The 27,054-nt window shown below is 48.3% G+C and overlaps 4 protein-coding genes across 11 annotated transcripts in view; 1 reads left to right on the top strand and 3 right to left on the bottom strand.

Annotated features, from left to right (window-relative positions):
* The window catches only part of LOC120959772 (striatin-3), a 30,415-nt gene extending 21,305 nt beyond the window's left edge, over window positions 1-9,110 (bottom strand). The window contains exons 1-3 of one of the 7 annotated variants that reach the window (XM_049609052.1): window positions 8,912-9,109; window positions 5,425-5,582; window positions 4,349-4,950 (exon numbers count right to left, since the gene is read on the bottom strand). In XM_049609052.1, coding sequence (XP_049465009.1) covers window positions 4,349-4,708 — 360 coding nt within the window. In that variant the 5' untranslated portion in view covers window positions 4,709-4,950; window positions 5,425-5,582; window positions 8,912-9,109. Of the gene's footprint in view, window positions 1-4,348; window positions 5,583-5,704; window positions 5,945-7,668; window positions 7,777-8,911 lie in introns of those variants that run through there. The other 6 variants (XM_040383413.2, XM_040383415.2, XM_049609054.1 and 3 more) reach the window with 6 other exon arrangements.
* Window positions 9,111-9,826: 716 nt separating this feature from the next.
* LOC120958878 (barrier-to-autointegration factor) lies at window positions 9,827-10,681 on the bottom strand. The gene is made up of 2 exons (XM_040381945.2): window positions 10,557-10,681; window positions 9,827-10,469 (listed from the first exon to the last, which is right to left on the bottom strand). Exon 2 carries the CDS (start codon window positions 10,425-10,427, stop codon window positions 10,155-10,157), a length of 273 nt encoding a protein of 90 aa, XP_040237879.1. The 5' UTR covers window positions 10,428-10,469; window positions 10,557-10,681; the 3' UTR covers window positions 9,827-10,154.
* A 69-nt stretch (window positions 10,682-10,750) lies between these two features.
* LOC120959520 (zonadhesin-like) lies at window positions 10,751-15,468 on the bottom strand. The gene has a single exon (XM_040382973.2). The coding sequence runs from the start codon at window positions 15,192-15,194 to the stop codon at window positions 10,968-10,970; it is 4,227 nt and encodes a 1,408-aa protein (XP_040238907.2). The 5' UTR covers window positions 15,195-15,468; the 3' UTR covers window positions 10,751-10,967.
* Window positions 15,469-21,241: 5,773 nt separating this feature from the next.
* Window positions 21,242-27,054, top strand: part of LOC120955986 (E3 ubiquitin-protein ligase TRIM9) — a 109,404-nt gene continuing 103,591 nt past the window's right edge. For both annotated transcript variants that reach the window (XM_040377296.2, XM_040377294.2), the window contains exon 1: window positions 21,242-23,013. In XM_040377296.2, the coding sequence (XP_040233230.1) occupies window positions 22,150-23,013 (864 nt within the window). In that variant the 5' untranslated portion in view covers window positions 21,242-22,149. The remainder of the gene's footprint in view (window positions 23,014-27,054) is intronic.

The raw sequence follows: 27,054 nt of genomic DNA, 5'->3' as shown, positions 1-27,054 counted from the left end.
ACGCAGTGTGCTGTGCAAAAGCAAAAGAACAAACTGAACCGAACCGTGCATGTGTGTGGATAACACGAAATGAAGAACGGGGGAGCGCCGTGGTGGGTGAGAGCTTATCGAAGATTATCGATCGGGCATGTTAGTTTTGCTGTTAGGTATAGTACTCCCCACCCCGCACAACCGGTGTGCTGGAACACAGCACCTTCGCGTAATCTAAAACCACACCAAACAACGTTTCTCGAAGCTCTGGAGGGCGCAAACCAGAGGGGCGCACAGGATGAAGGAGGAGAGCACTGCGATGTAACCCGAGACACCACCCCGAGGTTCGTCGTCAGGTGTGCTCGTTAGTGCAAACAAATAAGCACCACACCAGCATTTCGCACCCATTCAAACGGAACGGAAAGCCATTCCTACACATCAAACATGCCTTCCTCCTACTCTGTTCGCCGATCGATCCTTCACAATTCGATTGCCTAAGACTGGAGCGGCCGCAGCCCGCCAAAAGCCAAATCCTCTTCAGCTGATTGCTTTTGAGTGGTGGTAATTTGCATCAGTTAAACACTGGTTTAGATCACCTTTTTGGAGGTGAGAGTAACAAGGGCGTCGCTTCGGGAGAGCTGCTGCTGTTGCTCGTGGCATATGTAACACACAAGGGGGAAACAAGCCCAGTGTCCCGCCGGCGCGTGCTAATTAAAATTGGCAATCACACACGAAAGGCGCGCTTCTTCGTTCGTGCCGTGGGATTATCGGTCCATAGGACTAAAGGTATCAACATCTCGTCATGGCACGACCTAGGCCCTATTTATGCAACCGAAGTATATTCGTCCCCAGGACGGAATAGGACCCCAAAGAATCAGATAAAAACCACTGTCGTGTGCGTCATGGTTCAGGAGTTGTTGAGTTGTTTTCCTTTTATTTTCTTCACCCATTTGGTTCACTCCCGTTAAGCCCACAGGCACACTTGCCTGCGAGAAGGAAATCTAAAATGCACACTTAATGCTGCCACAGCCACTTTTTCCACTGTTTATGGTGGTAGCCTACCAACGGTCCCACCACACTGTCCGTTTCGGGGTAGTGGTCGTGGGCGCTGAGTGAATAAATAAATGCCTCCCAATCATAACCGAACCTTCACAATCACTGCACACCACATTCGGTGGTGGTGCTGGGTGGGTGGTAGCGGCGTGTGGGCATTAGGCAGGTGTGTTACCGCTCTAAACTGTTGATCAACACAGGCACACAACAACATCAAGAGCAAATGATTGCAAAAAAAGCAGTGTAAAAAATTAGTGGCCAGAACGAAAAATGTTTAAAATTCAACCCATTTTGTGTGTGTTTTTAAAGCTTTAGATGGTAATTGCATTGTAAACATATGAATACACATTACGCTTTATAGATGTATGATAAGTTTTAATGCCTTTAATATACGTGCTTTGATATGGGGTGGAACATTTTTTTGATTCTACAAACTAATTTGATTCTTTTGTGGAATTGAATATTAAATTCATAATGTGCTCTTTTATAGCACAGCTTCATTTCTTTACCTTAAACCTTCTTTTAAAAGTTCCGCTCAGATTTGGCCCCAGATCTGAGTTCTTCTGACAGCTTGAAGTTGTAAAATCCAGACGCAAAGTCATCCCAGCCGCTCAGAGTGCAATGCAAGCAAGCGATTAATATTAAATCACATTCAACATTGCACCATCATCATCATCATCAGCACCGGTATGATAGAAACTTTTCCTGTTCCAACTGCAACACACTTCATGCCTGCCACGTGTGGTGCTCACAAACAAGAACGCGCGCAAAAAAGGCCACCGGCTACGCGCAATATTCTACACGCAGCGCAAGCGGAAGTTTGCCTTAACGCTGGCACGCATCCGGTTGCCGCGACGCGGTGGGTTCTATATCTAGCCGCAACGGACAAAACACGATACCTAGTATTCCTTCTATCCGTTTCTTTTTTCTTCTATCCGAGGGAGTTGGGGGTTCATACATCCGTTAGGGAAACTTTAATTTCAACTCCCTCCGGCGAAAGAAAGAATTAATTCTGCCCTTTCGAGCTTGGGTTTTCGTATTTTAAATTTAAAAAAGAAGCATTTCAAGGATTGCACAAAGCGCACACGCAATATAATTCTCTCTCTCTCGCAGTGCGCAATCCATCCACACTTGGTGCAGGTGTGAAAGGGGAAAAACGGCCAAATGTTTTACTTGCAGCAGCATACAAAATTCCCAGTCTAGTGGAGGTTCGCGGGCAGTTCCCCCCATATCTTGTGCATCATCCCACACTGCTGGCGATGCTGCCGCCAGAGTCGATGCTGTCTGTGGTTTGGTTTCGACGGTGGCCTCCGTCTGGCTTTCTCTGGTTTCGCTCCATTTGCGTACGGTGCGTGCGTGTGTAGCCGTAGCGGTTCCTGTGTCTTCGAGACCAAACACCGTTCGTTGCGCGAATGGGCGAAGAGCCGGTTCTCGGTCGAGTTGGAGCATAGCATAGCATCTCGTCGTTAAGGTGCGCGCGCGCACACATACACCGCCATTGCATGGACCAGTTTTGGTAGGAGCTTTTCTCGGGACTTATCAGTCGAAGGTTTTAAATCAGAAGGTGTACTATGAAAGACATAGGGACATTTATATTTCTGCTATTTCTAACATTAATAAACATCTGAACATAATTAAATCCACCTTCCACTATTCAACTTTATGATGCTTATTTATGTGAGGTCAAGCTTATTTTTTAACATTTCCCGGTACAATTCCTACCCAGAGAAGATTGATTTCACATGGTTAGTAGGTTCGAAGAATACCCCATGGATCTGTAGCTGCAAAACATTGCGCTAAGTTCAATAGTTAGTTCCATGAAATCAGAAGCCCTAGAATGCCTGATTTACAAAACATTCAAATAAAACCCCAGACACTCATTCCGGGTAATTTTGCTTTTGAAAATTAAAATCTTACACGCCAATTCTTCATCCACTCTCAATCCAATCTATCCTGTAATTTCGTCTGAAGCTCATATCGAAGCTAAAAATAAATTTGATACCATAAGTCTAAGCAATTTCAAGGTTAAGAAGTGTGATCTACTGAACCTCAAATCCATTATTATCATACGCCTGAAGCTTAAAGGACAATATTTGAAGCTTATGGACTACCATATTCATCCATTATTTCATTCATAGAATTCACCTATCATGTACTATTACTAACTAAACATAGAATTTCTGCATGAAAAAATCAGAAATATATGCCTTCTCAAAAAGATTATTTATAGTACATTTCTAAAATTAACCAGTGAATTAGCTCTTAACTAGAATAACAGCAGACATGGTAAGTTGAAGGACTCCAGAAATTCTGAAGTATCACTCTATTCCAACAAATTCTTCATAGCAGCATCTATACGACTAGTTACTGCGGTCGTCCTTGCAGAGACTAAATAGAAGTATTTTGTAGAAAAAAACACTAAATTCCTCAAGTAGATATTAACATCTGCATGTGAACGTACCAGTAGGTTTAGATGTTATTTCAGTGCTAGTATAGTTGAAAGTATCAATTCTAACAGGGTTATTCAAGTAACTTTCAAATGTAAACATTGTTACAGGGTTTTCCAAGTCACTTTCAAATGTAAACATTGTTACATGGTTTTCCAAATCACTTTCAAATGTGCACATAGTTATTCACCGCATCCTGGATGTTTTTCAACAGCTGTCAAATGGTGTACTTGCTTCAAAATGAAATTTCACTTTAAATACTTGATTTTTAACACATGACAAAGAACTGTCAAACTCTAGCTAGCTTAAATCGTGTTGAAAATCATGCTGAAGAAATTAACAATTATTATGATGAAAATGAAACGTCAGATCGATGTGGAATACCATTTTGCATGTGGTGAATACAGGGTTTTCAAGTTACTTTCGAATGTAAACATTGTTATTCACCGACTCCAAGATGTTTTTCAACAGCTGTCAAATGGAGTATTTGCTTCACAATTCAATTTGTTATTCAACACATGCATTTCAACACATAACAAATTACTGTCAAACTCAATACAGTATGAGTCGTGTTGAAAATCATGCTGAAGAAATTAACAATCATTATGATGAAAATTAAATATCTGCTTGATGTGAAATAACTTCTTACACGTGGTTAAAAAAACGATGTTTACATTCGAAAGTGACTTGGAAAACCCTGTACTCTGCCAACTGAATATCCATCAGCGATACAGGACAGTTCAGCTTTGATTCGGTCCTAGAATCCACATATGAGGCTTGTTTGAATGTTCGAACACCACTCCCCCACCAAAATCTCCCCTTCGATTCCATCCCTCAAAAATATTACCCCCTTCCCCCCTTCATCAAACACCACTTACCTGCAGCTCCGCACGATCCACGTCCCACTGCGAACGCTCCAGCTCGAACCGGGCCCACTCGTGCTGGATGAAGTGCAGTATGCCCGGGATCGAGTACTGGGTCGGCGTTTTGTTGTTCTGATCGTCGCACTGGCCGGCCCCGACCATGCCGCCGCCGCCGCCCGCGCCACCCTTGCCGACTAGGCCGCTGCCGGCCCCACCACCGCCCGACATGTCACCGAGCCCGCCGGTTCCGCCGCCCTGGCCACCGCCCGCACCACCGCCGATACCGCCCAGCTGGCCAACTGCACTTCCGCCACCGTTCTGGTGACCGAGCGAACTGTTGTCATCCATTCTATCTTCGATACGATTAATTCTCATGACATGTCCACCATTCGCCGGAGAAACAAAGAAAAGAAGAACCTATACGACGACGACGACGGTGGGTGGTTTGTGGGTGGAATGGGAGAAGCGCTGTATCACACGCACGGGAAGCGTGTGTTTCGCGAATTCGCTTCAACTCACTGGGCACTTTTACACAACTTTTGCAGCACCTTTTATGTGTCGTTGGAATAAGTATTTTGTTGTTGTTGTTGAAATGAGGTTTGCTTTACTTTTTGAAACTTTTTAGGAATAAAAAAAAAGAACGAACACACAAATTATCACCACAATTAACACATTAAAACAAAAGCACACTTTAAACCGGCTTTTAAACGCGTACAAACACACTCTTCTTGCTCCTGCAAAGCTTTCAATGTGTATCGTAATCACGCACAAGTGGACGATCGAACACACTTGCTCACTATTGCGCACACTACGTACACCCTAGAACACACACACACACACACAGATACACGCACAGAACTGACACGCACGCACGCACGCACCGGCACGAACAAGAGAGAACAACTGCGTTCTTTCACTTCTCACTCGCTCTCGCTCGGGTGAGTGGCGGATCCGCTCACTCGGATGGGTTGTGTGTTGTTACAGCGAGTGGAAAAAACCGAGCCTTTTTCGCCTTTTTTTGTGTGTGTGTGCCACTGATACACCCCACGTGCACCTTCAGGACATACACAAACGCACACCGCGCGACACACCTGTGGGCGAAAATTCACCTACTGCCGTGAAAAATACACTGTGCACAAACGTTCCTCCGATTGTTTCCTCCCCGCGTGTGAGGGGGCACACCACTCGACACCGCCACTCAGCACACGACGACGATGAAGCTCTTACAATTCACGCCCTGCAAAGATAGCTAAACAAAAAAACACACACACACACAATTAGAATCGAAGGCAATTTATCACTGGATGGGAGTTTTTTTGGTTCTATAAATTAATGGAAAACTGATATAAAATGCGTATATAGGCCTACCACCTTCAATTAGCACCCGTTGCCATGGTTCAGCGGGTTTCGAGTGTTTCTTATGACATCTCTTTTACCGTCTTTTTCTCTCTTTCTCTCTTTGCGTTCTACAATATTCGCCCACCTGACCTGACCACTACAATCACACACATACACACACACACACATATAGGTAAGTCGACGTAACATACGCTCTTCTCTCGACCAAAAAATCACGCACTTGCCACGCAACCCGCACTACGCGCACGGGTGGAAAAATAGGCGAAAAATACGAATTCGCACTGCCAACGAGCAAAAAAAGTGGTCCCCGCTCAATCACTACACAACCTTGAGTCAACCAGCGGTACGATTTTCCTTTCACAACGACAATCTTAAACCCGTGTTTTTTTTTCCTCTACTGGAAACCAATTGGAAAAAATCGGAGCGAAAGGAACACGCGGAATTCGATTACAACAAATTGCCCTCCTCTTCTCGTCAAAGTGGAGGCAGAGGAAAAAGAGATTCCATGTCACAGGCAAAAGCTGTCGAGTGGTATTATTATATTGATTCGACAGCAGCAACAGCAGCAGCACTAACGTAGTAAACTGTGCGGAAAAGTCCAAGCAACACACAGTTCACAACTCTCTCTAATACTGCTTCTAGCGGCGCAACAATGCAACCCCCGAGGAGCGCAATAGTGTGATGTGAGCGGTTCGAATCCAATCTCCATCGTTCGAATTTGTGGCGACAAAACACACACACACACACACACACACACACACACACACACACACACACACACACACACACACACACACACACACACACACACACACACACACACACACACGTTCGCAGTGGATGGTGTGGTACAGAATTTCAACCCCATCGCGGGGGGGAGCTGGTGTCTCCTCGCTGGACTTTATGGACTACAATTTAAATCCGGTTTTCGGATCACAGCGACGGTGACAACTTTCTTTTCTCGTGCCAGCCAAGTTCCTTCCCATGAGACCGAGACTGCTTCAATGTGTTTGGAGCGAGCAGAAGGAATGCGTTGCGTTGCGTTGTGATAACACAGTCACCGCAGTTTTTCCTCCAGCAAGGGGGCGGTTTCTTCTTCTTCTTCTTCTTCCTCTGTGGGTGACAGGGCTATTTGGCAAAGTTCACGCTGCTGTCATACGCGAGTGGGTTTTACAGGCGGCACCATGCACACCATCAGCGCGCTTCTACTGGACGAAACGAGCGAGCGACGGCTGGGGCACGGTTGAACAGGAGACACACCAGTGAAAACTGATTTCGCCTGCATGTGCATGTGTGCGTCCGTGTGTCCGTGTGCCCGTGTATGTGTGCTCTTGATTACACAATGCCACAGTCCTACGCTGGTACGCTCTCACACGTCTGCGTCACGCATGAAGTGCGATTGTGACGTTTCACCCGTAAGAAGAAAAAACATTTAGAAATTAACTCAATAAAGAGTTTTACTAGTGTTACAGTGGTGCGTGTGTGTGTGTACTAGAGAGCAGGAGGTACGAGGGTTCCACGCTCACTATCTCTCTTTCGCACACACACACACAATTGGGGGGTAAAAGTAAATCTTCCATGCGCGAGCTCCATTCATTACTTTAACACAGCAAGCGGAGTGAAACAGCAGGCAATGGCCAATTCATCCACCCCACACATACACGCACACACTGATCATCTTCATTGGTCGTTTGTCAATCTTTTTATGAGTGCGAGCGATGCGATTGTAGAAAGAAAAGAAAAAAAAACATTCCGCAAATCGCCGCTTTTTACTCTACGCTGTGTGGATGTATGCGCGTGTGTGTGTATTACTATATGCTATTTGACAGTGTGTTTTTCACTTGGACTGTATTTTTTCGCAAGTTCACCTTTTTCCCCGCACAGCCTTGAACTCCGTGTTCCAGACGGATTTTTGGGAAAAGAGTAAAAAAAAACACCAAATTCACTCACACACCACCACACACAAATCACGGTACCTCTGGGGACTGCTGCTTCTGCTGCTACAGTAGTACACCCACACACACCAAACCGCTCTCGACCGTGTCACACGCACGTCGCGGAAGAAGCGCCACAGATGCGACGACACACAGCCGTGAAATCGAGCGAAACACAATCGAGGGCAAAAAGAAAGGGAAAAAATACACACACACACACACAGGCGTGTGTAAATTCGCTTCCTCTTGCTCGAGATGCGGGAGATTCAATGTAGAGAATAGTGCTCTATCCCAGTGTGTCTGTGTGTGTGTTTGTGTGTGTGCGTGGCTGTGACTCGGTTGCCCTTAACCACACGTACACGGCGGGGTTGGTGCACCTTCTAGAGTAGATCTTTTCGTTCGGGGTTGCATTCTGCACAACTCAACTCCATTCTTCGTCTTGCTCTTCTTCGCCCCTCCACTTCTCTGCCAACCGTTCTATTCGTTCCGTGGCAGCGATGATGATCAAAGTCCAAGTGTGTGCGTTGGCTGTTTGCTATAATCCGCTGCGAGTTTTGATCGATTGAGTCCAGCACTGGGTAGCACTTCCGCCCAATTCGTACCAAAAAAAAAGCAAGTCCTTGGGAGGTTAGGCAAGCGCGAGTGTGCGATTCGCGTTTAATTTTCTTCCACCCGAAACGAGGGAAGCTCGCCTAAGCTGATGGACAGAGTGTGGTGTGGCACCTCCTTCCATCCCCCCACACCCTCTCACACACACACACAGAACACAGACTCGTTTTTACAGTCCACTCGCACCACACCACCTTCCTCCTTTTTCGCCCTGATTATTTTCCCTGAGTTTTCTTTCTCTTCTTCACGCACGGCACTGGCACACGGTGTGGCACTCCCTGCGAACGTTCTCACTCACGGCCAACATTATCCAACATCCCGCAGCGGGGGCACGAGAAGAAGAGCAACAAAAAGAAAATTACGGAAGACTAGTGGAAAGAAGCAAAAAAAAAACGCCACATCGGTTTTCACAAAGCAGTAGCACCCTCTCTTCTGTCGTACCACACGAAAAAAAAACCCACATCACACATCCAGGTCCATGCGAAAGGCACACCACCGCACACACACAGCCACACACGCACAACTTTTCCTTGCATTTTTGTTCAGCCCCCCTCGCCCTTTTGCAATAAACTGATACCGAATTGGGACCGAATTTTGCGTTCACACATGGAAATTTCTCATCCCCTTTCATGCAGAATACACTCTCCCTGGCATGTGAAAACCGTACGAAACCGACCTGTTTTTACACCACTAGGTGGCAGCCTTTTTTCACCGATTTTTAACTCGCACTGTGTGGAACAACGATGGAACTTCTTTCCCTGTACGGATTTTTCCTGCTTCTCGGGCAGGCTCTGGGGCTACGCGATGCGCTGGCACCAACACAGGCAACCCGTCTGACACGGGCGATGGGCGATCTTGCACGCACACCAGCACCCATCGCCGCCCATATCGGGGCGAAATTGGGGCTGTCGCGAGTGAAGCTGCGCAACGGTGCGTGAGCGAGAGCAGGGCGGATAGCGAGCGAGATGCGGATGAGTGAAAGAGAGAGATGATGTCGCGGCTGGCGAAGACGGGGCGAATTTTTATGGCAACTTGACAGAGGCAGCGAACTGACAGCGGCAATGGCGAATGTGTTTTGGAAGGTTTATTAATTGCAAAATTAATTCTTTTTTCCATTTTACTCAATTTTCCGATTTTGCGAAACTGTCTAAAATGTGTTACCTTTGCACACTTTTATGTAAAGAGTAGCATTATAATAAACTAATCTTGATTGATAACAATTCGTTGGATGACAATAAATTCATATGCGACTATGCATTAGTTGTAACGCAGCGCTCCGGTACATGAAAGTTTTTTATTTTTATTTTTCGATTATTCATACATTTTCTGTTTTTTCCTACCGTTTGCTACAAAGTTATTATTTTATAAATATCACTAACGCTCTTTGTATATTTTTGAAACATCCTGTCCGTTCATGAAAGCCGCGTGACCTTGAGCAGATTCATTTGTAATCTCCTCCACCCTACCAACGCACTGTTGTGGATATGTCGTCATGCTAGAAAAATGTCCAAAGCCACAAACAGCGGCGTCATGCAGGTTAATCCAAACAATGAGTAATTTCGGACACGACGAAGAACAAAAACAGCAACGCTTCGGGTTTCACTTCACTTAGTCTATCGGAGATTTTATATAGGTTAATATTTAAATTGCAGTAAATAGTCCATTCGTCTGAATTCGTTACTTAAAAGCTAACAAAACTAACGCCGTACGCCCACCACCCAAACCGATTCACGCAGGGTCCGAGCGTGTGTGTATGTGTGCGTCCGTGTTAGTGTGAAGGGTTACAGCGCATCAGCGGCTTTCCGAGGGACGGAGGAGCTGCTGACTCAACCGCAAACCCGGCCGGATGCTGCTGCTGGGACGCGTGCTGTATTCCGTTTGTCAAAATGCGCTGAAATGCAGGCGTTGCTGGTCGTTATTTACAGGAACTCGTCGCACCAATCGCTCAAGCACTGGTAGCAGTCGGCCGCCTGTTTCGAGTTCGCGCCGCAGGTGTCCTTCATCCACTCCTTGAACAGCTCTGCGTCCTTCTTCAGGATTAGGTACTGGCCGAGCACCGTGTACGCCCGGTCGAAGCCGGCTGCCTCTAACCGTTTGCCGAGGACGTCGCCCACACCGGCCAGATCTGTGACGGGCTTTTCGCCCATCGGTTCCGCCACGAAATTTCTATGCTTTTGCGATGTGCTCGACATGGTTGCTGCTGGTGGTGGTGGTGGTAGCGCGCTGGCACGTTCCTACGGGCAGGTAGGGGGGAAATTCACATATTATAAGACAAGGAACAATGTTTGGGGGGTTATTTTAATTGTTTATCGCTTACTTACCGTGGAATGAAGCACAAATTGGAGCGATTTCGCTGTGTGTTTTTGCGTTTGCCCGCCTCGTACGATGCTTCCGCGTTTTTTCCCCCGTTTGCGATGCTGCTGTTGACAGTACTGACAGTTACGTTCAAATGGAGCCGTTGAAACGTCAGGCGCATTATGCCGCGCTCTTGCAACTGCACGCGGCCGGCGATGTTTTTGTGGTATAAGAATTCAATAAAAAATTCAAATTGTCTGTTTTTTAACGATTTATTAGAAATTCACAGAAAAGGCAAATAAAAGATAAAATGTTTGCTCAATTTTTAAAACGCTACAAACAATAAATTTAAGTAATCTTGAAGGTATGTAAACAGTTTCTTTGCACGGACTATTCTCGACGCCTGCTATGCCCAACAAAAAAAAAACACGATAAAATTACAAACTAAAGTGTTCACAAATCTTCGCCCCCCGGTACTGGGCACAGAAAGTGTTTGCCTCCTTAAAGTTACACTCCTCCTCATCCTGCTCCTCGCAATCGTAAGTGTTGCAGTGTTTCGCACAATTGGCCGGTCCAATCTCGCACTGCGCACAGTCCGTCCCGAAACCTTCGTCGTGATCCTCATCATCGCCTTCGTCCTCATCATCTTCATCGTTGTAATCGGAAGCTCCACTGCGATGTGCCGGTGCCACATACAGCCGATTGCCCACGCGCACCGTACGCGACACGGTCAGATAGATCCGATCGTCCTCCGTCAGGCAGAAGGAACCGCAAAGACGCTCCTGCTCGTGACGACACTCGCCACCGTCCCGGCAGATACGCGGTGAGTACACCATGCAGCACAGATCCACCCCGTTTTGGGTCGGAGCCGTAGATGACCAGCTTCCTCCACCCATCGTGCCGGCCGTTTCGTTCAAACATTGTGCGCAGGAAACGGTTGGTCCGGTTGTTAAAGCCAGCGGACCACCAACATCCCCACAGGCCGATCCGGACGACATGCGGGAGCAGATGCGCTTCACACAGGCCCCATTCCGCAGCTTGTAATCCGCAGGACACGAGGGGGTTTTGTACAGCTTCTTCAAGCACACCCCGTTCTGGTAGTGATGCTCCGCCGGACAGTTGTACACGGCTCGCTCCGACTTGAGCTGGCAGAACCTTGGCTCGTACCGGTCCGGGCTGGTGCCGGTCGGGCAGACCGGTTTACTCGTCACAAGCTGCCGGCAACTGCGCCCATCAAACATTGCCCCCGATGAGCTGCAGCGGGGCGGTTCCAGCTGGCAGAAGCTTTCGGCGCAGCTAGCGCCCACCGTGGCGCACTGTGCATTCTCCACCTGGCAGCTGTAACATTGCCCACCCGTTAGCGCATAGCTCGGGGGACATTTCGGCGTGCCGCCAATGCACAGCTCCCCAACCCGCGTACCCTTCCCGTGACACGATGCGTCGACGAACGTGCGCAGCTGACACTCGCCACCCACCAGCGTATGGTGCGCATCGGCACACCGGGCATGCTCCACACACTTGCCGTGCTGCAGGAACCCGCGGCTACACGTGGCCAGTCCGTACTCCGCGGCCTTACACTCGTGCACGTACGGCACGATGCAGAACCCGTTGCAAAGCGTAAAATCCCCGGCAGGACACCGCGGGCGCGTAACGTCCACCGTGACACAGTAACCGTCGCGCAGAAAATGCCCCGCCGGACAGGCGACCCGTTCCGCCGTACACATCTCCTGCCGTATGGCCAGGTGGGCAGGGCAGTTGGGTTTCTCGCTTTGGCAGGCGATGCAACGATCGTCGCGCAACCGGTACCCCTGCGGACAGGTCGGTGCGGTCCGCTGCCAACAGTAGCCACGCGAATCAATCTCCGAGGTGCACTGCGTGGCCACGTGCTGGACATCTTCACACTCGGGCGCATCCGGATACACGCAGTGCCTGCCATGGCGGTACGTTCCCTCCGGACAAGGTGCAGGCTCTTCGATCCGCACGCACATACCATCGATCAGCGTCGCTCCGATCGTGCGGCAAGTGCCTTGCGTGGTGCAATCTTCACCCCGCTGGATGTACCCTTCCGGGCAGGTGGGACGGGTAAACTCGCGCTCAACGCAGTACGCTCCCTCGATGGTTCCGTTGCGACAGAGCGTTCGTCGATGGCAAGCGCCTTGGAAGAAATCCCACCCCGGCGGGCAAGATTTCGGTGAGCGAAGCTCGCGCTTTTCGCACGTCAAGCCCGTTCCGGTGAGCTTGTAACCGTTCGGACAGGATGTCTGTATGCAGGTGGAGCCCGCATTCAACGCCGGACGGTATCCCGAAGGGCAGATGGGTGCCACATGAACGGCTTGCGTACACTCTTCCCCGTCGAGCTCGTAGCCAGCGGGACAAACCTTATCGTAGTAGGCAAGACAGGAGCTGTTGACACGCTCGTACCCTGGCGGACAGACCAGTCCGATGATCGTCTGCGGTGGACAATCGTTATCGCCCGCCCCTGGTGTAAGGCAGCGCGTTGCCCTGGGTCCAAAGGTCGCCGTAAGTCCACCGGCGGCACACGGCTCAAACGGGCACGGCGGGAAGCTGCACTGCGTGATGCAGTACGCACCACCACCGCCACAGAACGCTCCGTAGCAAGGGTTGAGGAAGTTCACCAGCGACGTGTACCCCGCCGCCCGGTACGTACAATCCGTCCCGGTTCGTTCGTACCCGGTCGGGCACATCAGATCCACCTCGCAGTAGCACCGATCGCTCCGGTCCGTGTAGATCGTGCGCGGTGGACAGACGGGAAACGTGCGCACCAACCGCACGCACCGCTCCTCCCTCCCGCGCTCGTACCCATCGGGACAGACCGCATCTTTCCGACTCACGGACGCTTCCACCACCGTCCGCCGGATGCACACATCCCCCTCGTACGCGTACCCCGCCGGGCAGGTCGGTTCGGTGGCGTTAGCGAGCCGCCTTACTTCGCGCACGCACGCGTCCGCCCCGGCCAGAAACCCTTCCGGACACTCCTTGGCGATGGTGCATCTGCCCTCCACCGCGTACGAACCCTCCGGACAGTGGACGTCTTCCCGCACCGTGCACACCTCGCCCTGCAGCTCATAGCCGCCGGTCGGGCAGGTAAGCTCCCCGTGGACGCACTGCTCCCCATGCTCGTACCCCTTCCGGCAGCTGTACCGGCGCGTATCGTTCCGCACGCACACACTGTCCTTCCACTCGTGCCCGGCCGGACAGGCCGGTTCGCTCCACACGCACTGCCCGCCGGTAAGGTTGCCCCGCGCACACGCCATCGCTCGCTCGTCGCACCGGGTGCAAAGGTCAACGCCCGGATCGTACCGATAGTTGGAGCGACAGAGCGGACTCACACTGACACACCGATCGCCCCGCTCGACCGTCCCCTCGGGGCAGCTGTACGCGGGGCGGATCTTCTCCCGCAGGCAGTGGCCCGCCTCGCTCAGCGTGTACCCCTCCGGACAGTTGGCCGGTAGGCCGCACCATCGATTCAGCCGCTGGTAAAGCCCACACTCGAACGTACACGCGTGTGTGCCCCGCCGACACAGTCCGTGCTCGTCCAGCGTGAAGCCTCTGGCGCAGCGCGGCGCTTCGAGCGCGCAGTACTCCCTCTGATACGGCACACCACCCTCCGGACAGTGGGGGCGTGTGCGGGTCTCCCGCACGCACACCCCATTCCGCAGCTTGGCCGGCGGTTTGCAGTGTGCCCGGGAAATTACGCACACCCCATCCAGCACCTTGCCCGCTGCGCAAGCGCTGGCTACGTGTTGCTCCTGCTCGCACGAGCAAACGCCGTTCAGTGTGCCCCGGACACACTTGGCCACCTCCACGCAGGACCCGTTGTAGAAGTGTCCGCTCCGACAGACTGGCCGTCCGACCGTGGTGACCGTTTCGCACTGTCCTCCGTTGAACGTTTGCCCTACCGCGCACTCCACCGGCAGCCGGTAGGTGACGGAGTGGATTCTTAGATCGGGAGACGCTTGCTGATGCCGCACGCACCGTCCCCACTGGGTGCTGTACCCGGAGGGGCATATCGTGGCGACCACCTCCTCCCGGCAGTCGCAGCAGTCGGAGCAGGCCGCCGGTGCACAGTTACCACCGCCGGGGTGCTGTTCGGTAAAGCCGGGCGGACAGAAGATTCGGGCGGAGGCCGGGAAACACAGTCCACTTTCCCATCGGTAGCCCGGCTGACAGATATTGTCCCGTACGCAGCTCTGTCCGCGCTGCACGTACCCCGGTGGGCAGCTGTAACTTCGCACTACGCACCGATTGCCTTCGCGTTTGCTGCCCGGTGGACAGTGGATTTGTTCCAGCACGCAGCCGGCCGCACCACCGACACCGGCACGCTGCACGTACCCGGGTGGGCAGATCCCGTCCTGACGCTTCGGGCGGCAGTACTGCTGGCGAGCGTCGACGGTGTAACTATCGGGGCAGGTGCGGGTACAGTTGGTGCTGGCCCCGCGGGAACAATCCTCCAGCAGGCGCACTTTGTGCGGTAACACCGGTGTGTGATCTAGTAGGATCATTTTCTTCACCGTGCGTTTGGGCGGCTTTTTGGCTGCGGTCTCGTCCGTTGCTAGGGAACGGCAGTTTGGTAGAATGACGGCGAACAGTAGTAGCAGCACGACTACCGCCGTGGAAGGTTGGTATGGTTTCAGTGGTTTCATTTTTTTGTTTTTTTGCACAAACACTTTTCACTTCTTTTTGTCTTTTTTAGGTCACTTGTATCACTTGCACCATTTTGCGGGTGAACGGGAAGATTGCGGCTAGTGCTTACCGACCGGCCACTGACTGGATTGTCTTCCTGGTTCGCATCCTTTTAAAGAGCATTGGCAGTGTCAGCAGCAAGCACAGATTGGTTACTTTGTAACACAATGTGGAGCCTACTGTACCGGATGAGTGTTGAGAAAGCTCGTTGAAGTGAATTGTCATCCGGAAGTAAGTCGGTGAGTAGATTAGGAATAATTTTTGTAACATTAATTTAGTTCAAATTCATTTTACCTTCTTCTGTAGCTCACAAGAATTTAAATTCTGTAGTTTAAAGTACATAAATAGCATCGTTCTTTCCCCCGCTAGGGGGATACGTAGACAGGAACTAGTGTTTAGTAAATATTAGTTCTAGATTGTGTGAACAAAACAAAAAGAAATTCGCATTCACAATGTAGCTGCCAAGGACGCGGCTTACGCGTTATCGATAGAGCCGTTCCTCCGGTTACGTTCTAAATGACATCCACTCCCCCCGTTCAATAGACCCCAGCTCGGACTTAGTGATGGGTAAAGTTGGCAAAAATCCGGAGTCGACTCCGATCCGACTACGGTAAATTCGGAATCGACACCAGAAGGTAGGTCCGCCCTGCATTATCCGGAGTCGTTCGGGATCGTCCGGAGTCGTTCGGAGTCGTCCGGAGTCGTCTGGAGTCGTTCGGAGTCCTTCGGAGTCGTCTGGAGTCGCTTGGAGTCGTTTGGAGTCATTCGGAATTGGAGTCGTCTGGAGTCGTTCGGAGTCGTTCGGAGTCGTCCGGAGTCGTTCGGAGTCATTGGGAGTCGGAGTCGTTGGGAGTCGTCCAGAATTGTCCGGAGCCATCTGGAGTCCTCCGGAGCCGTTTGGAATCGTCCGGAGTCGTCCGGAGTCGCCCGGAGTCGTACGCATTTGTACGGAGTCGTTCGGAGTTATTAGGAGTTGGAGTCATCCGGAGTCATCCGTAGTCGTCCGGAGGTGTCCGGAGGTGTCCGGAGTCATCCGGAGTCGTCCAGAGTCGTCTGGAGTCGTCCGGAGCCGTCTGCAGTCGTCCGGAGTCGTCCGGAGTCGTCCGGAGTCGTTCGAAGTCGTCCGGAGTTGTCCGGAGTCGTACGCATTTGTACGGAGTCGTTCGGAGTTATTAGGAGTTGGAGTCATCCGGAGTCATCCGTAGTCGTCCGGAGGTGTCCGGAGGTGTCCGGAGTCATCCGGAGTCGTTCAGAGTCGTCTGGAGTCTTCCGGAGTCGTCCGGAGTAGGTTGGAGTTGAAATCGTTCGGACTCTGGACGATTCCGGACGACTCAGATTCCGAACGACTCAGAACGACTCCGATTCCAGATGGATCTAGTGGTTCCATTTTGCCGGCGTCGGAATCGGACTAACAATAGTCGGATCGGAGTTGTGGGTGCGCTCCAGCGGGCACATCTCTAGTTCGGAAGCACTATCACTCTCATTGGTGTGTCCGGTGCGTGCGTGATAAGGAAAAAGGCGTCCGATGCAAGTGGTCACTGTTTGATTAGACGCCAGATTATCGGGAGGTGTTCCCATGCGATAATGCAGCTGGGCGTGTTGAGATTAACTGCTTTGAACTCTCGCCGAGGCGCTTTTAACCGACAGAAAGGTCACAAGTCAGACATTCATCCCCAAAGATGAAAACGTTTGTTTCAAGGTGTGCGAGCAATGTTGCAGCCGTCTTAATGGGTGGTCCCGAGAGCAGCATAGGACTTTTTTTATTTTCAAACGAACGATTTAAACCGATGGTACTTACGCGGGTGTGCAGAGGGCAAGAGTACGCAGCTGTCAACTGCGGCTACGAAGGCTAGTTATAAATGGTTCCAAATCCAATTCCGGTGCTGTCCGGCATTAACGACCAAAGTGCAGAAGTGCATTTGTTGCTTACCTTGCGGTGTGGCGTCCGTTTTGCGCTACCACCACCTAGTCCCCGTTTTAGTTGCCTCCTCCTTAGGCGAAGATGATGACATTTCACCTTAAATGGTACCCTGGAGCCATTAATAATGTGACGCATCTTTACTTACCAGCACCCTCTGGGTGACTTACTCTGGCTTGGCTAGCGGTTACCCACGACGAGCACGACGACTCTACGGCTGTTTTAACGACGCCCGGACGCACTAACCTCTACTGCCTTTTCCCGGCCGGCCCGCCGTTGCTTATTATCTCGGGCGGCAAATCTCGTGCCACGAAACGTGAGACACCCCAAACCGTCAGCTTCCTTCCGAGTGCAATCTGAACAATATGTTCATTAGAAGCGGCAGATCTTTATCGGTTATTGGCTTTTTATGCAAACGGTTGGAAATTTCGTGATGGTGGTGGTGAAATGCAACCTAAAAATACTATTACGATTATGCGGTGGCATGGCGTGAGTACACATAAATCTCAACGGCATGTCCGGGAACTGGAGCTGAGGGACGTGCGCGCCCGCGCCTTGTACTTAACCGGGCGCGCTAAACTCATTTTTTATCCACTTTTTTCCCCGCCTGACCGACCGGCCTGGCATTGTTCCGGGCTGTGGCTCGAATTGGTCACCAAATCGCGGGTGCACACTCTGTGTGAGTGACATAAAAAAATCATCATTTATCAATCTGTTAAAAGTAAATAGCGGCGTAATTATAAGGCAGTTAGCGGATAACACGATGGGTAGTGTTTTGATTTTAATAATGAATGCTTTGGGTATTTCGGCGGGTGCTGCCTTAGTGTTCCCATTTTTTTTTAAGGGTGGAATATGTATGGGAATTATACCATGGCGGTGTTTTGTGATGAAAATTGGGCAAAAAAGGTCACGTTTAAAATGTACAGCTGCTTTTGTGAAGATTGTTCCAATGCTTAAAAAAATATTAAAGAGGCTAATTTATTCGTCCATTATTTACCTTTTTGGGCCTTATCAAGCGTTAGCCACGCTGAAAGGTGCAGAATGCACGCACTTTACAGGTATGGAATGGCATCTGGAATGGATCTAGTGCGTTGAAAAAGACAATTTCAAATTATATAATTTATTTAAATCTTGTTTTTATTATTCGCACACTGAAAACATCATTTCAGATTGCATAACTTATTAAGGTTGTGTTCTGTTAATATTTATATTATTAGCAAAATTGTTATATTTTTTTTAGCATTTTTAAAACTTTTTAAAAGGCCGTTTTTGGTCTTATCTGCAACATAATGTAAAAAGAAACATCATTTACTAGTTATTTGACCACTTTTTTAAAATTAGTTAATTTTAACAAATCGTTTCGTAGACATCTTTCTATGTATAAAAGCGATTGGCCTCGGGTCGATCCACATATTGAAATAGCTTTTTAAGAGATGTTCTTGTTCTGATTCATCTTAATGCCAACATACAGTTCTGTCTCACTATTTGAAACAGTTTTGCGGTCCACATTCTCGCGTATATTGTTGATAAAATGTTGGCTTTTTGTATTATTTTAAATTGTTTTTGTTATTTATTGTTATTTGAGTTTCAGTTGTTATTTGTTATTTAAATTTCAGTACATGAAACCGGTAGAATTATATATTTGTTATGAATAGGTACAAGATTATATTAAATACAAACTTAATAAATTTAGAATTTATCTCATAGTTTTTTTTGTCAAAATAATCAACATAACTTTTGTGCAAGTGAGTCTATTCTATCGACTTCTTCTAAGCAATTAAGTTGACGAATTATTTAAAATATTGATTTCGCTAGGGTTTTGTTAATGTATTTATGTATTTATTTATTTGTTTATTAGTTAAATAATCAATTTGTTTATGTATTGGTTTATTTATTTATTGATTTATTTATTGATTTATTCATTGATTGATTGCTGGATTTATTTATTTAATTATTTATTGATTTATTTATTTATTTATCTGCTCATTGCCATTACTCGATAATCTTTTAAATTTTTTATAAACGACTTGCGAATTTTCTATGTTTTAAAAAGACGATTACAATATTTTTAAAACGCGTCTTTTAATATTATATTATTTAGGCCTAATTTGCCAGATCTCTTTGTTTCAATAAATAAATAAATACATAAATAAATAAATGAATTAATGAAGTAATAATTACCTAATAGATGAAAAATTGAAACTACCTAATGCTTATCCGGCGCTACAACCGCTTTGCGGTCTTGGCCTGCCTCAGGAGTGTCCGAAACCGCTCACGGTCTCGCGCCTTCGTCTGCCAGTCCGTTATCCCGGCCATCAGAGTAGTCCTGGGGCATTGCGTAGGGTCGGTATCGTTGGTTCCGTTTCGATGATTCCTGGTGCTTTCCGTAGTCGTTGATTCATGGGACTGGGTGACTGGCCCCGCGCCCACGTGACCGTTTTGTTTAGCGTCGGGTTGCCCCCCCGACGTTCAGGCACCCAGTTTCCCGGGATACCCACCCCCCTCCTGGTTCGCCATGTGCCACCATCCGCCCAAGGGGTTGGGTCAAGCCCGTGTACCCAAGCTTGGATATGTGGTGACACATGTTACCACTCTGCACGACGAGGACGTGTCGGAATAGGAGTTGGATGGGAGAGCCTGTATTATCCCTCAGTGGGGCTTCGGATCCCATCCCATTACAGAGCATATAACTACCTAATATGTTATGCTAAAATTATTACTATGAAAGTTGTTGGTAAAAGCCACAGTTTTTTTGTACATCTATAAATAGTATTGGTTCGCGATTTGTTGTTAATGTAAATATTTTTTAACAATTTCTTTTTACTTTATGAATTTATACACAAATAACTCCGGTGAGGAAATTTGTTGAGTTCATGCAAATTCTAATTCCATTCGGCAATTCCGCTTAGGCACTCTTTCGTTGTATGCATTATCTTGTAGTATTGCACGAATGAACTCTTGCCACATTAACTGCGTTCTAAATAAGGAAAGAGAGAAATATACTTTATACATTCCATTCGTTTAATCTGAGTATTGTTGGGAGTGCCATACACTAGAAAAGCATTCTGAAAATTAGTAACGAAATTACTAGCTACAAAAATAGAGATTTAAATTTATAATCTTTTTGTTTCTAATAAGATGAACCTTCTGGTTCCATTTGTTCCATAGAAGAACATACTTTCCTGCTCAAATGCATCACCTACCAATAATCGTTTGGTGCACGCTAGACTTGTTTCCCGTGCGAGTAAAGAGCACAGGCCCTTCGGAGCCGCTCGTGCCCTCTCCCTTCTGCAAACACTCACACATTGGCCAGCTGGGGCCCCGAGCATCGGCCGAACGGCACACGAACCGCTCGCATGAACCCACGGCACTGCTGATGCCGTTCACCGTTCACCGGCCGCCAGCCAGAAGTAGGAAGAAGCTTGTCGAGGCAAGTCGTACGGTTCTCGGAGGCTGCTGCACGGTCCCGGTCGGTGTGTTTGAATTACCTTTGCCGCGGCAGCATAGGGTCGCGCGCGGTATCGTTCTCGCAAAGCCAACCACCCTTCGAAAAAAACCGTTTCCACCATCGATTTCGTTGCACATTGGTGTGGTGTGTGTGTAAAAGGCGCGCGTGCGCTGCGATTTTCTTGCCACTGTTTAGGGACTAACACTGCAAAGGGTGTGCGTGTGAGAGTGCGTTTCTGCTGGAAGTTTAACCATCGGCAGGAAGAGAGATATTGGGTGCATCCTTTCGAGAGTGTGTGGTTTGCACCTGCCTCTGTCGGGATTTTTTTCCGTACGCGATAGTTCCTCTGGCAGGCAGAATGGAATTAAAGGCGAGAAAGGTGTACGTTACCGGATATGAGCAGCTTGACCGGGTGCCATAACAAGAGCCGCCCCGAGTACAGTGTGGTGTGAGGTGTTGGCTTTTTCTGCAATTTTATGGGCTTTAAAAAAAACAGTGTTTTAAAGGAGATTTGTGAGATAATTGGTGAATGGTGTGTCTTGCTGATTGATAGTGTAAGAAAAGAAAATTGAAAGTAACAGATAGTTTTGGGTAGAAAAACCAAACTGTGAGTTGATGAAATTGGTGCATGAATAAAACTAGTGAAATATTAAAATTTGAGAAAAATCAACAAAATTACTACATCTGCAAAATAAATAAACAAAACCGTACAGAAGATCATAAGAAAGGGAAAAACAACGTGAATATTAATATCGACCTTTTTCCCCGTCCACCGAGGTGTGTTCCCTGTTCATTAAAAAAGATCCTTAAAAATTTGAAGCAAACTCCGGCTCGTTTGAAGTTGTCGTTCTGTAGAACAGCCCGAAAAGTAACTGAAGTGTAAAAAATTACCTTCTTTCCCCCGAAAGCATCTTCTACGCGGCGATACAACAACAACCAAACAAATCCTAACCGTAAGCACGCTGTGATGAAAATGCCAATTTTCCATCAGTCAGGGAAAACGAGCTCCAACTGAGTGGAAGAAAACGTGAAACGTGCTCTAGTGTTTGTGGTTTTGGTGTGGTCCCGGCTTTGTGTATTTGTGCTCGTGTGTGTGTGTGTGTATGTTTATGCTTAATGTTTGTGGTTGGTGTGTATATGATTTGCATATAAATTGATCAGTGTGCGGTGTTATACTCGCTGCTCGTTCAAACCCATCCACCCAAGGCATGCCTTGTGTTCTGCCGGAGTGCTTGCGAAAAGGTGATTTCGGTGTAACGCAAAGTCCCGGTTATCCTCACGTGTGCTAAAGGTGTGTTTATGCGTGTGTGTGTTTTCAAAAGCCAGTGTCCCCTGTAAAAATCCCACGTGCGCGCGGTCTAGTGTTGTGGCAAGTGTCGGTTGTCTGTCGCAGTCCGCCCCATCGAAGGACCAGCCAGCGGTGAATGGTGAAGCACCTTCGCAGGTTGCTGCTGCGTGTGCTAGTGCTCCGCGGACTCCGGCAGGGAGTTCGGACCATCGTCGCCAAGCTAGCTGGTGCGTCGCGTCGCGGCCAACGCCGTCCGTAGGCATGGAGGAGGAACTGCGCTGTCCGGTGTGCAAGCAGCTTTACGCCAGCCCGGTACTGCTGCCCTGCTATCACGCGCTCTGTCTCGCCTGTGCGCTGGACATTCAGACGGCCTCCTCGTCGTCGTCGTCGACGGCCGGCTCGTCGTCCTCCTCCACCGCTTCGTCCACGTCGTCGGCGGGCCATCCGCCCTGCCATCCGGCCATTGCAGCGGCCCATCTGCACCAGTCGCACTCGCAGCACTCGTCCGCCGCCAGCACGGGCAGCTCGAGCGCTACCGAGAGCGTCTCGTCCGACCAGGACCAGGCGGACAAGGTGAGCATCCTGAGCGAGGCGGACTCGGGCGTCATCTGCTGCACGTCGCGGCCGGGCTCGTACGCCGGCACGCCCAACCTACAGGGGCTGCTGTTTCCGCCGGCCGGTTCGGGCGGGTCAGTGTACTCGCTCGCCTGCCCGGTGTGCCGGAAGCTGGTGTTTTTTGACGAGCTGGGCGCCCGCAATCTGCCCCTGTACCGGGCGATGGAGTCGATAGTGGATCGGTTCTGCGAGCGGGAGGCACTGCGCTGCCAGATGTGTGAAACCGAGCCGCCGAAGGTGGCGACCGTCATCTGCGAGCAGTGCGAAATCCGGTACTGCGACGCGTGCCGGGAGCTGTGCCATCCGGCGCGCGGCCCGCTGGCAAAGCACAGCCTGACCAAGCCGAGGGGAGCGTGTCAGCTGCGGGAGTCGATCTGTGGCGAGCACACGGAACCGCTGACGATGTACTGCATGGGGTGCAAGCTGCCCATCTGCAATCAGTGCATCGGGGACAACCGGCATCAGTCGCACGACCTGCAGTCCATTACGGCGATGTGCAAAGCTCAGAAGGTAAGTTGGTTGTGGTTTGTGTGTGGTTTTTTGGTGTAGGCGATTCAGTGATCATTTTTATTTGATTGTCCTTCTTCCATCAACCAATATAGAACAAATATAGAAATGCTGATCATATGTATTACTCTAGTAAAATACCTTCATTAACCGTAAGTAGGTCCCAGTATCCAGCATCAACAAATTTCTGTTAAATGCGTAGGATGAAACCTCTTACGAAATCACTTGAATTATGCCGTCCATATTGCAATGATTCAGATATCTCAAATATCATGAATCACTTCAGATATCTGAAATTCCATCTTCCATATGCCTGTGTTTATTTTGTTTGGGGATCTGAGGTAGAATTTATCCAAGAATTTCATCAGCATTTTGTTTCGGTAAATGTTTGATATGCCTAACGACAATATCATTTACACAGCAAATACTGGTCGATAGACCTTACCATTCGCTCGAGATGAGGTGTACAGTCTGTTTGAAATCACTGGTATGTTTAACTGGTTCTCATTGGAGATCTAAGATTCTTGCAATACAGTGTGTTTTTGAAGTTCTGGAAAAGATTTTCATTGATCTTAAGAACGCTCTGGCTTTAAGAAGAGACACCGGGTCTGAGCTTAAAGTCGTTAAATCGTTTTCTTTCAACACCTTAAGATGTTCAGCTGTTCAGATGAACTGCACATGCACTCACATATATAACTTCAAATCTGGAGCCTCACAAGTCTTGATGGCCCTGGCCGTTGGTCAGGGGTTTACAGTCATTTGATCTAATACTGTAAATAAATTAAATATATTTTGCTCCAAAAAGGAGGCAAATGGCTTTCCTCTCCTAGTTGCTTCTAATTGTTATTGATGTAAAAAGGCTGCTTTGCAAGATAATGCTTAGCTTATCATAATCACTTACGACATGATTTTCCCATCTCAGGGATGCTGCTAGTTTGCCTAATGAAGGTACAGCTGTGCAAATGTGGTTAGTTAAATTAAAAAAAAACCCTTAAAAGCCGTTCAGTGTTTATCAGTAGCAAAAAAAACCTTCTATCCCTTCATTCCTTGCCAGATTGATGATGATGAGTCATTGAAAAGGCTTTTAGGGCTTTGCATTTTTTTTACAATAAATGCTGAATCTACTACACTCCTGAAAAAGGGTGCGGCTTACCGGATTTTGAGTACAGCAAATTCCTTTTCCGTACTGTTTGGTACTTGCTGAACTGTTTTAAATCCTGATGAAACACAAAACGCTTTAAAGCGGGGAGGAATAGTGGGCAGGAGAGCTGCTTTGCTGCTGGAATGTTTTGTTTTACGCAACACGAAACGGTTAGTGGGTCGGAAATGATTCTACAAAAAAGCAAAAGGATCAAAAACACCAGTCCCGAGAGTAAAAGTTAATGACCGTAACAAAACGAAGAGATAGCGATAAGGAAAGAAATGAAACATAACCACGAAAGTGAAAGAAGATACACACAGCGGGTGATCCGGAGCAACTTGCTGCAGAACTGACAAAATACCTTGCCGAAAAAATCAAAACAATGCCGCGCTAAGAAGGCGGCGCATCTTGCGCCGTGCTGTGTGCTGGGTTAAATGCCGCGAATTCGTACAGCGAAAAAACCGGTTCACCGGTAGGCAATTATCACGCAACCCTTCCCTTTTCGGACACTTTGGTTTTGCTGGCAGTTCGATGCTCTTTGAACTTGCTGTTCTGCACAGGTTGTTGCGGAGGGGGTGATTTACACAAACGCAAAAACTGCATTCTGCATTGCAAACGGGGGTGAATGCAGCTGCATTTGTTTGTTGTCAACAAACAGCGTGCTCCGGGGTTGGGTGGTGTGTTCCTATGGATATTTCGCCGCTGCACCTGGGGGCATTAAGGGTTGTTAAGTGATTTTTGTTTTGATTGCCAAGGTGTTGAAGCATAAAGGCAACACTTGGAAGGGACAGAGAGAGAGAGAGTGAGCTTGGCAAATATTGAATGTGTTAGAAAGAAATTGGCCGCTGCAGGAACTCCGTGCACTGAAGCATGCAAAGGTGTTCATTTTATTGCAATAAATGGTGCAGTTTAGTGTGAATTAAGGATGAAGTTAGGCTTTAATGGTGCATTTTAGTATGAATTAAGGATGAAGTTAGGCTTTAATACATTATCTTTTGTTTTATATATTACATTATTCGATGAAAGACATATATTAACCCTCGGCCAATATGTTGGTTTGTTTTATCTACATGATTTTCAACAAATTCCCAACTAACAAGATAAAAAAAATGTTAACTACTAATGAGAATATGGTGTAACTTGCCAAACCTTGTAAACTAATCTCGCTTGATTGCAAAACTTGAATTGCTTTCTCAACCTCTCCCCCCCCCCCGGTGTTGCTTTACTTTTGTCACGAACTGTGTTTGTTTCTACTAAAGCAATAATCATGTTGTTTGGAAATGTTTCGCCCCAAACAACAAATAGGGACGTGTAAATTGGTATGTTAGTGAATGGCAAACACTGGCCCAACAGAAAGCGCCTTTTGCCCCGTTGGCTGTCAGTTTGCATTATAATCGTGTAGATTTGTCGCAATTACGAAGCAACACGACAGTCCGTCCCATGTTTCCCGTTTGTGTGTGTGTTTGCGTTAAGTTCGATTGGCTTCGACTGCAATATCGCTTCCCAAACATCTCTTAACACCTTTCCGCCTGTCACAACTGGTTGAGCATCCGGTGGAGATGTGATCATCCATGACAGTTTAATTACTTCTCTGTGTCTTTCTGGCTTGCGCTTTTGTTGTTGTTGTTGCTCGGTTGTCCGAAGTCCGAAGTCCAGAAGCGTGTGTCCGAATCTTGCGCACCCATTTTTATCGTCTTAATCTCGTGCGGGCAGTCATCGTGCAGCCCCTTGGGCGCGCAGTGCCTGCCGCTGCTGCGTACTTCCGTGAGAAAGTTCGCCACAATATGCGCATACCCTTTCAAGGGGCGCTACTTTTGGGGAGCGGGGTTTTGGGGAGAACCATCTCTTCTCCCCCCATTCATTGCCGTTTATTGAAGCAGAAAGAACAATTTCATTTCTTTTTCGGGGTGTGTGTGTGTGTATGTAACTGTCTAACTGTTTGAGCTATCTTAGTTTTTCGGCGGAGGGGGAAAAACAGGAATTTCTTCCTCAGAAAAAGGGGTCGCACATTGTTTGCTGCTGCTCCCACCGGTCGGAGGAAATTTGTTCGCAAACTACGACAACCGGCGCCTGGGGCGGGGGGGATCCAAATTTATGAGTCGATTGTTTAACGATTGTGTTTTCACTGCTCTTCCTGGGGTCGGGTTGATTGTACGGTTGAAGCGGTGCCAGGAGCGTAAAATTAGCGCTCCCCCTCCCTGAGAAAGAGTTCTCAGCGAATTAAACAATTACCGTGCGCTGTAATTATGACGGTGACAAACGTCTTTAACTGCGTTGACACGTGATGATGATAAGTTGGGCAAGCATTAGGGGCGTTGTAGGGTTGACCCTTTTGTCGATATAGGATAGTAAAGGAGAAATGGGGAAAATGTATACTTTTATTACGAACAAAATAAGATGTAAAATAAAATGTTTGAAATACTGTAAATTGAGAAGAAATTGGAGTTGAAACAGGGTTTGGTCACATGTAATTGAAATTGATAAAGAGAATTGCAATTCCAGGTGAATAAGCTCGAATTCACCCGTAACGTGGGTGGTGGTGGGAACCGTCCTCCACCCTATTCAAAAGGTGTAAAATTCCATCATCGAAAATGTGTGTGCACTGCATGTTCCCATGGTGTTTCGACACTGCACGATTCGTCGTGCCACAGCATCTCTCTGCTGGAATGATTTATGCAGTCCGCAGCCAGCAGAATAAAAACGAGTAACGCTCCCCGAGACTTTACAGTTTGAAGGGCGGTTTCGGGGCTGGTTATTGCTTTTACTATTTGGTCGCAAAAATCTCGCTCGACGTTTGGCGTATAATTTATGTATTTATTCTGGAGCTTGCCCGACTTCCCCGTGCTTTGTGTGGTTGTGTGTGTGCAGGAATGAAAACCAGAAGAGGGCGATAACGAAAATCC

This window comes from Anopheles coluzzii, chromosome 3 (genome assembly GCF_943734685.1).
Source record: "Anopheles coluzzii chromosome 3, AcolN3, whole genome shotgun sequence".
Taxonomy (NCBI): Eukaryota; Metazoa; Arthropoda; class Insecta; order Diptera; family Culicidae; genus Anopheles; species Anopheles coluzzii.
This window is presented reverse-complemented; position numbering and strand designations above follow the sequence as displayed.